At 43.3% G+C, this 14,234-nt stretch overlaps 1 protein-coding gene across 1 annotated transcript in view; it reads right to left on the bottom strand.

Annotated features, from left to right (window-relative positions):
* NCKAP1L (NCK associated protein 1 like) overlaps positions 1-14,234 on the bottom strand; it is a 39,299-nt gene that overhangs the window by 16,247 nt on the left and 8,818 nt on the right. Inside the window, exons 8-21 of the mRNA XM_082741605.1 lie at positions 13,410-13,458; positions 13,154-13,310; positions 10,033-10,089; positions 9,669-9,765; positions 8,758-8,867; positions 8,467-8,599; positions 7,999-8,080; positions 7,759-7,817; positions 7,147-7,292; positions 5,906-6,038; positions 5,500-5,619; positions 3,029-3,174; positions 2,567-2,698; positions 1,019-1,237 (exon numbers count right to left, since the gene is read on the bottom strand). Of these exons, the coding sequence (XP_082597731.1) occupies positions 1,019-1,237; positions 2,567-2,698; positions 3,029-3,174; positions 5,500-5,619; positions 5,906-6,038; positions 7,147-7,292; positions 7,759-7,817; positions 7,999-8,080; positions 8,467-8,599; positions 8,758-8,867; positions 9,669-9,765; positions 10,033-10,089; positions 13,154-13,310; positions 13,410-13,458 (1,640 nt within the window). The remainder of the gene's footprint in view (positions 1-1,018; positions 1,238-2,566; positions 2,699-3,028; positions 3,175-5,499; positions 5,620-5,905; positions 6,039-7,146; positions 7,293-7,758; positions 7,818-7,998; positions 8,081-8,466; positions 8,600-8,757; positions 8,868-9,668; positions 9,766-10,032; positions 10,090-13,153; positions 13,311-13,409; positions 13,459-14,234) is intronic.

Here is a 14,234-nt window from a genome sequence, read left to right as displayed (position 1 = left end):
AAGCTAACCACGGGTGGGCCAAACCCAGCCATCAAAGGTGAGTTTATTTTTTCTTTTAATTTGAATTTGTTGTCAAAATTTTGAAACTGGGAGATTTTACATTACAAATAAGATTTTATTGGGGCCAGTCTTTCCCCAGCTCAGGGGGTTATTAGCCGCCAGGCTCCTGCTGAACTGATATTGGAATCAGAGCGCCACCCAGTGGCTTGGGGAGGTAGGACTCCAGCTCCTTTCCATCCTTAAAGCCTCAAACGAAATATTGCTAATTCCTACCTCCTCTCATTTTGGAGAGGAGGGTCCCTTCCTATTCAAAGCAATCTGTTAGACTTGACATGGTCATGTCAGAGGTGAGGTAACAGTATTCTGGAGATACGGTGTTAGATAGTTTTCTGGGAAAGAAGCTGAACAAAAAGAGAAATAAAAGAACTTCAGAAAGAGGAAGAGAGAGCATTTGAAATTAGAACAGTGAGAATCCAGAAAAGGAAGATTAAGAACTGGAGCTTAAGAGGAAAAGGGTCAGGGGCGCCTGGGTGGCTCCATCGGTTAAGCGTCCAGCTGTTGATTTCAGCTCAGGTCTTGATCTCAGGGTCATGCTCTCAGGTCAAGGGATCCAACACTGGATTGGGCCACATGTTCAATGGGGAGTCTGCTTGGGACCCTCTCCCTCTCCCTGAGCCCCTCCCCCCACTTGCACCAAAGTACTAGTGCACGTGCTCTCTCTCTCTCTCTTTCTCTCTCTGTCTGAAATAAATAAATAAATCTTTAAAAAGAGTGGGGGAGGGAAAAGTTCAAATTTCTGCGGAGTAGATGAATGGATGTTACACGGAAGGTCCCCTGTGGACAGAAGGGGATCTGGGTTTGCCCTCCCGCTTATTGCTCTAGTCCTCAAGCAGAAAGAAGCCTATATTTGGGGGTCTGTAACCCTGGGAGCTAAAATGCCTGGACCGAGTTCTGACCATGTAATGAAAAAAGTCCTAACAAAGAGGTAAGGAGGTGGAAGAGGATAAGCAACACTGACCAATTTGTGTAGAGAGTGGTGATCGTCTGTTCCCCACAAGAATCCAATGGCTGTGTCTGCTGGAGGAGGGCATTGCGGATGACTCGGGAAACATCAACACCCACAAACTGGGCCAGTGTCTGTATGAAACTGATATATGCTTTGACTCCTGCCAGCAGCTCAGAAGGCCTTGCGATCTCCTGGGTCGTGGCATTGTAGCCCGCCAGCCACACAATGGCTCTGGGTGACAAAAATCATAATCACAGTCACAATATCAAACACAGTAACGGCACATTTCTACTGCTTCCAGGCACGGTGCTGTGATTTAACTACAAATAGGATCTCCTTTAAATCTCATAGCAACCCAATAAGGTAGGCACTTTTATCATTCCTGCTCTGCTCAAACCCTGCCCAGGTCCCCCCTCCCACTCAGAATAAAAGTCAAAGTGCTTACGATGACACAGAAACACCTACACAGTATGCCACTCTCCCAACCTCTTTAACCTCACATACGACCCATTTGCCCCTGGCTGCTTCTGCTCCAGGCGTACTGGCCTCCCCTGTGTCCCTGGAACATTCCAGGTAAGCTCCCACCTCAGAGCCTTTGCACTGGCTAGTTCCTCTATCTAGAATGCTCTTTTCCCAGATCATCACACACTTGGCTTCCTCAATTCCTTCAGGAGTTTACTCAAATGTCACTTTCTCAAGTGGGCCTTCCCTGGCAACTTGAGGGAATATACTACATATTTCAAAACAAAACATAGAAGACTAAAGGATTATTCAAAATAATTCTTCCACTCATTTCCCTAATTGCTAACTGAAGTGCTCAAATCCAGTATCAGAAATGTTCCTCCTACGTCACGGGGTAGTGAAAAGAGAGGCACAGTGGAAGGAAGGGAATCTATTTTATCAAAATCTATATATGTCAGGAAATTTATACTCATTATGTATTACCTTTAATTCTATACCAATGCTCAATTACAAGGTAATTCTCATTATAAGGTAAATATCATTATCCTTATTTAAAAGGTTGGAAACTAAGGCTCAAAAAGTCAGAATCCGGGGCACCTGGGTGGCTCAGTGGGTTAAGCCACTGCCTTCAGCTCAGGTCATGATCTCAGGGTCCTGGGATCAAGTCCCGCATCGGGCTCTCTGCTCAACGGAGAGCCTGCTTCCTCCTCTCTCTCTATCTGCCTGCCTCTCTGCCTACTTGTGATCTTTCTCTGTCAAATAAATAAATTCATTAAAAAAAAAAAAAAAAAAGAAAAAGAAAAAAAAAGTCAGAATCCTTGCTCCAGTGTATTTCCCGAGGGTCAGGATGTCAACAGAGGTCTGCTGACTGCAAAAACCCCTCTCACTCTACTAAGCCAGTGGTGATCAGTTCTGGTTGTCCCCCAAAACTGCCTGTAGAAAGTCTCAGACGCTTTTCGTTAGTTGGATTTTAATAAAGATACTTGAGGCCTATGCCAGATCAGCCACATCAGAATGACCACCAAGATGAATCGAACAGAATCCAGCTTTCAGAATGATCCTACTAGGCCAGCATAGAAGACAAGGAAAGAATGGTACCTGTTGAGTCTGGCCTCCAGATGGCTGCTGAGATACTCAGAAGGGAAGATGGTATGTTCAAACACAGAGAAGCTGTGTACATGATTCATTGTCAGTGCCAATTCTGTCAAGTTTAAGTGTAGCTTGTCCATGCTGGGAAATTGAGAAAGTAAAATGAGCCTTGATTACCAATCAAAGGCCCATCAAAATGAGCCTTGATGAGCGCCAGGGTCTGGCACTACCTGCTCATATCTGGGAAGGATATGTGACCCTCAGACCCTTTCATCTTCTAGGACTCCTAGACCAGTACACACCGATGCTGCCTTCAAAGGCAAAGGAGAAAATTCACATGTAAGTACTCTCCCCACTCTCTGTCGTTCCTCACCACCATTTCCACGTTCCCTTGCTATACCTCCTTCCCTCTTCCTTGCTCTCCCTTCTTTGAGGAGTGCCACCTTGGCCCTCAAGGGCCCAGATCCTCACTTGGTGACAATGCAGCGATTCTTCCGGTGACTCTCAGCTCCAGGCTTGTCCCTCTCAGGCTCTCCTTTCCTGGGGGTCTGCTTCTGCTTCACTGTTTTCTTATTCTTGGCCTTGCTGATGGTAGTAGCACAATGCTTAGGCAGGAGCTGTAGGAACAGGCACAAGTGAGTAGAGAAATGAGATTCCTTCCTAGAACTGTCAAGAAGCTCATCTAACAGGCCCTCCACTAAGCTCTCTTTTTTCATTTTCTGCCTTTCTCTTTCTTTGCTTCTAGCATCTCTTCCTCCAAGGGGGGCCCACTTGAACTGCACACTCTTCTTTCAGTTTTTCCTAAATATCCCTCATGGTTAGGGCTCAACGGCTCAAAATGGCAGTGTCTTTTATGGATCAGATCATCAAGTCCCTGCCCACATCCTGAGAAAGAGTCCTTCCTTATGAAAAAATTCAAGTAAAAGAATAGGATCTAAGAGCTCCACTCAACTGCACTTTCTTGAATCTTCCAACCTGAGGAGAGAGTTGTTTTTTGCTTGTATGGAATGACCATCTACATTTCCATATATTCCATCCCATGGAGTCAGCCACCCATTCTACCGCCGTTCTCCAGAGACTCAGAGCTCACAACATGACCTGAACTCTTTTTCCTTTTTCTTTTTTTTTTTAACAAGATAGCATATTTCTTGCTAGGTAGTTTTTTGGGTTTTTTTTTAAGATTTTATTTATTTATTTGACAGAGAAAGAGAGACCACCAGTAGGCAGAGAGGCAGGCAGAGAGAGGGGGGAAACAGGCTCCCTGCTGAGCAGATAGCCCAATGCGGGGCTCAATCCCAGGACCCTGAGACCATGACCTGAGCCAAAGGCAGAGGCTTAACCTACTGAACCATCCAGGCGCCCCTCTTGCTGGATAGTTTAAACACCAATTCTGTATCCCTTCTCTCAACCAAGATACCCAGTCAGCTGCACAGAAAACGTAAGACAGCATTATATATTCCAGTATCTTCTTCAAGGTAATCATCTTAGAACCCTCTCCATTTAACCCAATGCTGCTGAGCATGTGCAGAACATGTCTGGAAACTCCCCACTCAGGATTACTCTCAGAACAACATAAGAGCCATGAGAAAACTGGTTTTGTTACTTCACAGTCACACTAAAAGATGCGACACTAAAGATATGTCAACCCTGAAATGGTGCCAAAATATCTGCAGTCATTTCTGAATGTAGTAAAAGACATAACCCCATTAGTAATGGCAACATCACCAATTACTTATTGGAAACGATAATTACGGAGGGAGCAACACTCACTTGGTTGCAAAAGTTCTGGTGTGTGAGAAAACAATTACTCATATCATGTTTTCGTCATCCTTGATGGAGCACTGAGCAAATCTCTTTAAGTGTGTCCCTTGCATGTAGTAGGTATTCAAATTGAGTGATGAATATACTCATAATCTTACTTGCCTATCTTCTTTGCATTCCTTATTTAAATTTCTTTCTAATATGTATTTGCATTCCTTTTTCCCTTAAATCAGGACATTCCCCCAAGGGCAAGGATTGTGTCACCTCCTTCTGGGGCCCATCCTAAAACCCAGCACAGAGTTTAGAGCCCAGTAAGTACCAAATAATATTGCAGCTAACATCTACTGAGAGCCGTGTACTAAATATTTAACATGCTCAACTTCATTTCATCTCTAGGATATCTCTATGAAGGAACTATTTTTATGCACATTTTACATATGAGAAGATGGAAAGGTTATGTAAGTAATAATATTAACTGTCCATATGTATACACAACACGCACGCACATGCACACACACACACACACATCCTGGCTCATCCTTCTCCCAAAGTTGCTACAAAACCTGACTCAAACCCAGGAAGGGTGGGTAGTCTAGGAAACCTAGAAGACTCCAGGGCAACAGCAGAAGAAGCTCCTCATTTTCAAATTTTCTGAGATTTAGATTGAGTTCAGCATGACCAGGTGCTATGTATGAGTCAGTCAAGGAAAGGGAGAGAGGGGAAAACAAGCAGATAAGGACCAGAAAGTAGTCCTGAGGATAAACACAGAGGAGGGGCCTGGAAATGTTCACAGGGCCCCAGATTAGGGTGCAGATGGACAGAAAGGGGAGACAAGATGTGATGTCAGGGGCCACTGTCCTAACTATGTGTACACAGAGCAGAGAGAGGAGAGGAACGAAGTCAGAACGTTAACTCATCTCCCAGAAGTCTTCAAATGAGAGCACAGATTTTGCTGGTGTGCAGCTGTTCAAATAAGAGTATTTTTAGACACCTCTATCTAGTCCTGAGGGAGTAAAGGAGTAAAGACTGAAGGGTTACACCAAGAAAAGAAACCTGCCATAAACTCAAGTACACAAAAGCCCTAGCCCTACTTGGGAGACAGGGCTAGAGAACTTGGGTGTTTGAGAGGAAGACAAGGGAAACAGAGGGAAACTGAAATAGAGACAGAACTCTGAGCCTACCTGCTCACTCAGGTTTCGTTGTTCAGCACAGATCTCTAGGACGCAGTTGCTGGTCTGCTTGGCCAGCTCTTCCAGGAAGGAGTTGCAGTGATGAAGGCCATGGTTCTTCAGGTGGGGGTACTTTGGGAAAAAGGAAGCAAGGAAGAAACTGTCATCACCAAAACAGCCACTTCTTCCTCATAATCTGCTCTGATCCCCTGGCCTGAGCTGCCACTCCTTCTACAGAAGAAGAAACTCAGACCCAGAGATAGGACACATTCTACATCAAGCTGAGATATTTAGGGACACATGTCACATACCTATGTGCCCTTCTTATGACCAAAACCAGCGTTTGGAATTATGTTTTGGGGAATAAGGTTGAGATGTGATTAGAGGAATGGTAGAGCTTGGAGTCCAGGGAACCCACCTCCTCTGGGCACATCTCATGTGTGCAGTGGACAAAATGAGCGCAAATCAGGGGGAAAGCAATGGCATAACGCAACATGGTAGGCTCCTCCAGGGTCATGGCAAACATCTTCTCAAAGGTGCGGAGATGGAAGCTGCAGAGAAAGGGGAAGGAGGCTTAGAACCAGGGTTCGGTGCTGATCCCTTCCAGGCCGAAAGAATATTCATTCTTTCAGCAAATATTTACTGATCTTTACCCCTCCCTCCTTCATTTCCATACTCTTTTTTGTTTTTTCTAAGTGAGCTCTATGCCCAACATGGGACTTGAACTCATGAACCAGAGAACAAGTCATATGCTCTACTGACTGAGCCAACCAGGTGCCCTACAATTTCCCTACTCTTAACATAGACAGGAAACCAAGAAACCTAACAGTTTTAGACCTTTATTCTGGACCCCATGGCAGTTTAGAGCGGATCTTCGCTCCCCTATACAAAATTTGCTATTCTTCCCTCAGAACCTCTGTACAATTTGGGCCATTCTTCCTAATTTAGAAATCCTTCAGTAATATTAATCCTCATCCCTCCCAAAAATTGCCCAATCAGGCTTCAGGAAACTTTCTCAGGTTAATTCGGTGATACTAATCTTTCCTCAACCCTATATCCTCTCAACGTCATGCACTCTTTATACACTTTCTTATGTTTGCAATTAATATGTTGATGTCCTTTTCACATTTGAGTGTTTATCTCCCCACCTACACGGAATGCAGAAAGCAGAGTCAACATATTGTGCTGCTTGTTTGATCTGCCAAAGGACACAGTTATGTACAACTGTGGGCACTTGATAAATGCTGAATGATACCTAGGAAGACAAACTAAGTTTCATCCTCCAAAGGCCCTGTTCTCCAGCTCTCTCAATTATTTTCAGCTCTCTTTACTAAAATTCCACATTTTCCATGTCTCTTTTAAATCACAATGTCCCAAGAATAAAAAGAAGCTGAAGAAGTTTCCAAAGATAATAATGTGGGAAAAGCCACACTAATGAATTATCCCAAGTAATTATCCTAAAGAAAGCCAAAACAAAAAGAAGCCATCCTCAAATTCCTATCACTTAGTAGAAGCTGGAATGAGAGAGTTGGAGCATCTGTCTGTAAGAAGGCCCCAAAGATAAAAGGTTTTCCCATCTATAGGAAGGAACTGCTATTCTCCACAGAGGCCAGGGAAGAGATCAGGTCAAACAATAAAGAGCTTGGAGGAAGGACATACCAGAAAGTAGACAAGTCAGAAGTTTCCACCAGTATGTTCTCTACTGAGTCCAGCATTCGGGAGTGAAAGACAATGAGGTTCATCACCTTGGCTAAGTCAGCGTTCTCGTGCAGGTGCAAGGGAGCCTTAGCCACACTGGTATATGCCTATGGTTGGTGTTGGGAAAAGAATGAAGAAGAACAAGATCAATGAAAAGAACTGTCCACCTTGGAACTACAGTTTGGCTAGGGTTTGTCCTGCCAATCAGCAGTTTTCTTTCTTTCTTTCTTTCTTTCTTTCTTTCTTTTTTTTTTTAGATTTTATTTGTTTATTTGAAATGGAGAGAGAGAGAGAGTGACGGAGAGCATAAACAGGGTTAGTGGCAGGCAGAGGAAGAGGGAAAAGCAGGCTCCCCACTGAGCCGAGAGCCTGATGTAGGGTTTGATCCTGGGACCCTAAGATCATGACCCGAGCCAAACGCAGATGCTTAACCAACTGAGCCAAGGTGCCCTTCAACCAGCAGTTTTCAATGTTGAAACACTCTATACAGTAGAGATTAGGAAATAAAATAGAAGGGATTGTCGGGGAGGGAGAACTCTCAGAATGGAGAACCATTAGCAGGAATAGACCTACCTGTAGACGGAACCAGTCCAGCCTCAAACCAGAGAATTCAAATTTTTCTCCACTCTCAACTGCAAGAAAAACAGAAGTTCAAAAGAAAATAAGAAAACAGCACCCTATATCCAACTCCACAGAATGGTAGGTCCTTTTCAAAGTCATATTGTCCCATTCCCTGGCTTGGGATCAATATTTCTAGAACAATAGATGTTTGCTCTTATATAGACCTCTCCTCCTCCACGACCCTCCAGTTACCTTGTTTGAGATTCAGGGAGGAGAGAGTACTGACGAATGAGGACATTATAATGGACTCCTCCTCAGGACACACAGACAGGTTCTAAAAGAGAAGTTGGAGTTGCCATCAAGCAGGTAGAGTTTCCACCAGGATAGAATCAAGAACCAGAATTCTCACTCCGTGCATGAAGATACAAGAGCTGCTAAGCACCACAGAGAAAGAGCTAAGCAAGAGGCTTCCCTGTCTTGCTAAACCCAATTTCTCTTTATTTTTCTCTGCTATTTCTATGTAGCTTCATGTAGGAGGGGGAAAAAAAAGACTGCGGAGATTATTCGTGGTTTTTTTTTCCTCTTTTACCAAATGTAAAGAAGAAAATTGGGCTTTTTGACACACAATCTATAGAGCATGAGACTCAGCCAGGGTGGCCCCCAAGGGGAAATGACTGGGCATCGCCCTGACCTTTCCAAAGTAGAGGCAACTGAACTTACTTGAATGACGTCACTCAGCACAAGAGCATCAAATCTAGCCAGGTACTGAAGGTGGTATTGCTGTATCACTTTGATGTGTCTTCGGACCAGAGCCCTGATCTCCTCCAACAGGAAAAGCAGTTCTGCAATGCTCCTACGAAGTCAGGGTGAGAACAGGGAGATTAAGAGACTAGAAATATCAACTGAGACAAAGGCAATGCAGACACTGAGACCTCCCAGGTCATTTGATGTCTCCCTGTCCCTTTCCCTGGGCCATCTAAGGTCAAGATTTTAACCATGTTGAGTACTAACGAGTCAGCATAGTCCTCAGGGGTCTTTGTCTTGGTGACGTTTTCTGTGTGGCGAACCAGCCAGGTTACCTCATCACGGATGAAGGACAGGGCCATGAAAACATAAAGGGCCTAAGGAGAGGACAGGGTCTATGAGAATTTTCTTTTTTTTCTTTTTTTTTTTTTTTAGATTTTTATTTATTTATTTATTTGACAGAGAGAAATCACAAGTAGATGGAGAGGCAGGCAGAGAGAGAGAGGGAAGCAGGCTCCCCGTTGAGCAGAGAGCCCGATGCGGGACTCGATCCCAGGACCCCGAGATCATGACCTGAGCCGAAGGCAGCGGCTTAACCCACTGAGCCACCCAGGCGCCCCTCTATGAGAATTTTCAACCTGGAAAACAGATTTCAAAGCACAAAGAACTATCATGACAAAACATGGATGGATGGATACCATTGTGTAGCCAACCCCAGCAATAGTGTCCAATAATGAACACAGAGACCCGCAAAAAAAACCCATAGGAAACAGAATCAGATATGGTCATATGTTGACATTAGCGCACAGCCGATTCTTTTTCATCCTATTAAATCTTAGAAATATTTACTAGGCATTTATGTGATTTAAAAAAAAAAAAAAAGCAGCAAGCTGTGTCTTCAATTAGTTCATGTTCAAATAGAGGATAAGACAAGTACACAAATAGCTATGATATACTACCCCCTGATGGTGCCCCAAAAAGAGATTCAAGAACTTTTGGGGGACTCCCAGAAGATTCAAAGGAATCAGCATATACATATACAAATAGATCACGAAAGCCTCAGAAATACAAAAACTCCTGAATGCCAAGTCATTCCACACTGCCACCCAACCCCCCCCACACACAGAGAGACTTTTATCATTGGCTGTTATCCCCCAGTCAACATTTCTCTTTCTTGCCTTGGGACCCAGCAGTCCTGGCTCATCGGTTAACACACTCTCCAGCTCCTTCACGGCCATCCGCAGAAACTGGCGTCGTTGACAGTGGAACTGGCCACTAAGAAAAGAAAGTGGAAGCTAGAGACTAATGCCTCTCCCATCCTTAAAAATCCTCCTAAGGCATTTAGGAAGGGGGGTCAGATAGGAAGAACGTTCAGTGCCACAGTTAGACTTCGTAAGAAAACATAAGAATCTGTGGGCAGCAGCAAGTTCTTGGGTTGAAGCAATAAAGCTGTACAGAACCTGGGGGTGGCTTAAGTGAGAACAAAAGTCCAGAGAGATTCCTATTCCATCCCCTCTTGGAGGGCCCATTCCCCACATTTACCTGTTCGCAATTACATGTTCCTTGCTTTCCTTGATGTCTGCCACTCTCTTGCCATACCTGAGGATTGACACAAACACAGCAGCGTGGGCCACACCACTGATTAGAAGCCTTGTCTCACCTTCCCAGTCCTGAGAGATTCCAAATCACAGCCTATGTAGGGCAAGCAAGGGCAGCCCTCACTGACAGGATCTGTGCAAACCCAGCTGCGCCCCCCAGCCCCTTGATAAGAGACTCACAGAGTTTAGAGATTATCCTGTTCTCTTCACTGTTTTGCAGATGAAGAAAATCACCTCTAGGAAAGAGAAATGACTTGCCAGGAGTTACACAGGGTTTTAGTGGCAAAGCTGGGACTGGACTTCTCGTCCCGTGCTCCTGCCTTATTGTCAGGCCAAAGTCCTCTTCCAGGTTTGAGGGAAATAAAAGAGGCCGAGCATAAATATGACATGGGCCCTGTCCTTAAGTAAGAACAGTTACTCCAGCTCTCCGCTGGGTCCCACCCATCTCATCTTAGAATTTTCCTTTATCAGTGATCTCTTTGTCACTTTAAACTCTCTGTCTTGGCTGGTTGATCCTCTTCTTCCAACACAGGAGTTCAAATCCTCCCTCATCCTGAAAGACCCTCACTTGACCCCAACCATCTCCTGAACTTTCCCATTCTCCCACACTACCAAACTCCTCCAAAGAGATCCTTAAATGCTTTTTACTTCGTCACCCTTCACTGACCCCTGAATCCCACAAGGCCTTTGACACTAAAAAACTGCTCTCTTTAAAGTCCATGTGAACAGCTGAATCACTAAATGGCCTTTTCATTGTTCACTGTCTGTTATGTTTGACTCTCCTGACCATGTCTCTTTTTTCTCCTAGTGATCCATGCTCAAAATTCCCACATTACCTTAGGCTCTGTGTTTTCCCTATGTTCCTTCTATCTGTCTCCTCTTGTGGGCATCACTGTTGCCACTGCATTAGTCAAACTTCATAACCTGTCTTTTCCCTTCTCCAAACAGCTCTCTATTGACCTTGGCACAGAATCAAAGAAATGTAGGGTTGGAAAGTATCTTAATTAAATCAGGATTCAACTCCGTGGCATTCCTGGGGGATATTTATTTCAACCTCTACATGGTATGATGGAAAGCAACAGGATTAAGAGTAAAAAAAAATCTGGAGTTATTTCGTAATTCCATATTAACTGAGTAACATTAGATTGAGCTCCATTGTCTCATCTACTAAATAAAATTTAACACTTATACCTGAATATAAGTAACATGAACATCAAATTAGATCATTTATGCCAAACAACTCCCTATGCTATGAATCTTAAGATTTTAGTTGTTGTTCTTCAAACATGTCTTCCATTTCTTAAAAGCAATAATCATTAGAAAGTTTTATAGGTATGGGGGCACCTGGGTGGCTCAGTGGGTTAAGCCTCTGCCTTCGGCTCAGGTCATGATCTCAGGGTCCTGGGATCGAGCCCCGCATCGGCTCTCTGCTCAGTGGGGAGCCTGCTTCCCCCTCTCTGCCTGCCTCTCTGCCTACTTGTCATCTGTCTCTCTCTCTCTGTCAAATAAATAAATAAAATCTTTAAAAAAAAAGTTTTATAGATTTGTACATATGGATGCAGATACAAACCCAAAACCACTCCTGTAACTTCTAATTATTAATCCTACATTTACTCTCTCTTAATGCTGACAATGGTTTATTTAATGATTATACCATCTGTTGAGTGTATGAGGAATAAGTATTCTCACAGACTGTAGATAATACATCTGTTTGGAAGGCAATTTGGTAGGAGCTATTAGAATTTGAAATATAACTGGGTGGCTCAGTAGGTTAAGTGTCTGACTTCAGCTCAGGTCATGATGTTGAGGTTCTGGATTGAGCCGCACACCAGACTCCCTGCTCAGCGGGGAGTCTGCTTGTCCCTCTGCCCCTCCTCCTGCTTACATGCGCTCTCTCTCTCTCTCTTTCAAATAAATGGAATATTTTTTAAAAAATAAAATAAAATAAAATTTGAAATATGCATACCCTTTACCCTAGCAATTCCACTTCTGAGAATCTACCTAATAGAAATGTTCACAAAGATACAGGTCTAAGAATGTTCATTACAGCATTTTTTGTAAAGATATTTTTAAAAAAGGAAACAGTCTCAACTATGTCACAAAGAAAGAACAGTGGAAACAGTTCAAATGTGCATCATAGGAGATTAGGTAAATAAATTGTGCTTCAACCTCATAACAGAATACTATGCAACTGTTAAAAAGAATAAGATAATTGTCTACAGCCTGATATGCGCAGATACCCAAAATAGAGTAAGTGAAAAAGATCAAACTGCAGAATGTAAAACAGAGTGTGGATCCTCTGCTCTTTAAATATTGCTTCTATAAGGTTGAAAACACATGCACAGCTTTACATGTTTATATATACACAGAAGCATCTGAAGGACATATGCCAAACTATTCTGGGAGATGAGACTATAGACAACTTCCACTTTGTATTTTGTACATGTTTGAATTTTAGTTTACAACTGTAAAAAAACAATAAAAGTATTTGACCCCTTCCTCAATCCAACACCTCTTTCTCTTTATAGTTCCCTATTCTTCCTTATACAAACTTCTTCAAAGAGTTATTTGCTGGGCACCTGGGTGGCTCAGTGGGTTAAGCCGCTGCCTTCGGCTCGGGTCAGGATCTCAGGATCCTGGGATCAAGTCCCGCATCGGGCTCCCTGCTCAGCGGGGAGCTTGCTTCCCTTCCTCCCTCTCTGCCTGCCTCTCTATCTACTTGTGATCTCTCTCTGTCAAATAAATAAATAAAATAAATAAATAAATAAATAAATAAGAGTTATTTGCTAAATTTGTTATCTCCCATTTGCTTCTAAACCCATCACAACCCAGCTTTCAGTACTCAACTTGAAGTCCGCCGGAGGGACACTAAGACCAACTTTATAGCCAGATCCAATGAACATTTTTCAGCCCTCTTTTTCTTTTTTTCTGACCTGTCAATGTTATATAAGGTAAAAAACTGATCCTTCCTCCTAAGAATGCTTTCTTCCCTTAATTTCTGTCTTCCTTCTTCCCAAGACCCCTAAAAAATCTTAAAATAAGATTAGTTGGCTCCCACATCTCACCCTTTCCAGCTGCTAAACAAGTCCTCGGTGACCTTGTGCACCTGGAGCACGTCCTCCCGGATGAGGGTGATGTACAGGGAGCCCTGTAGGCACAGCTTCCACAGCTTCTGGCACTGGCTGTTGGAGTTGAGGCAGCCATTACAAAGAAGAAACCCAACTGCAGGTGGGTAGAACAGTGCAGAGGAAGACTTTTAGAATTTTCTATCCATGTAATGTGCTGCTACAATTGATTCCCAACTCATCCCATAAAACTTACTGATAATCCAGCGCTCCATTACTTCCACAGACAGGTACTCACAGGCCATCTATGAGAAGAGAGGCAGAGATGGTCAAGCCATTATTGAACTCGGTCTTCCCCTAAAGACTGAGGCTGTCAAGATAAGGGCGTCAAACTAAATTTAAGTACCAAAACCAACTTTTATTTTACCAGCCTGGATCAGGGTACTTTGATAAGCCAAAAGCTGGGGAACCTCCCAATAATGGAAGTGAGGCAACCAGAAGCAAAAACAAATACAGTTGAGAAAAAAAAAAGAGGAGGTTGGGCTGGAAGTCAGGACAAATAAAAGGTTTAACATAACTTCTCTTCAACAGTTCATAAAAGCAATACTCAAAACGTTCACATGATTTCTCCCTCTTATGGATTCTTTTACCACTTCAAGTAGAAATCACTCATTTGACATTTCTCATTCATCTTGTACCATCCCTTGTCTTTTTATGACTGTATGGCATATGTTCCCCTACAAGACACTAAGTTCTTTAAGCACGGCTGTTGGGCCCATAGTAATTGAACAAAACTATGTGTTAATTGATGTTCAAGTTCCTGCTAGGCTGAATAGTGTCTAATGACTCACTTTCATCTACCCATTCACTCTATGATTAGGTATTAAATTCTTTCTATGGGCAAGCACACACTAATCCCTGTCCAAACAAAAGCTCCAACCCAACCATGAGTTTTAGTTACAAGAGGTGATCAACTTAGATACACATCCTAGAAGAGGTTTAAAGCACTCTTAGAGGTGATATTTCCTGAAAGAAGCACCCTCTACAGAGATGGCCTTGGCAAAAAGAATGCCATCCCTGA

This window comes from Mustela nivalis, assembly GCF_964662115.1.
Source record: "Mustela nivalis genome assembly, chromosome: 7".
NCBI classification, from domain to species: Eukaryota; Metazoa; Chordata; class Mammalia; order Carnivora; family Mustelidae; genus Mustela; species Mustela nivalis.
The sequence above is the reverse complement of the archived record's forward strand: the minus strand, read 5'-3'. Positions and strand labels throughout refer to the sequence as shown.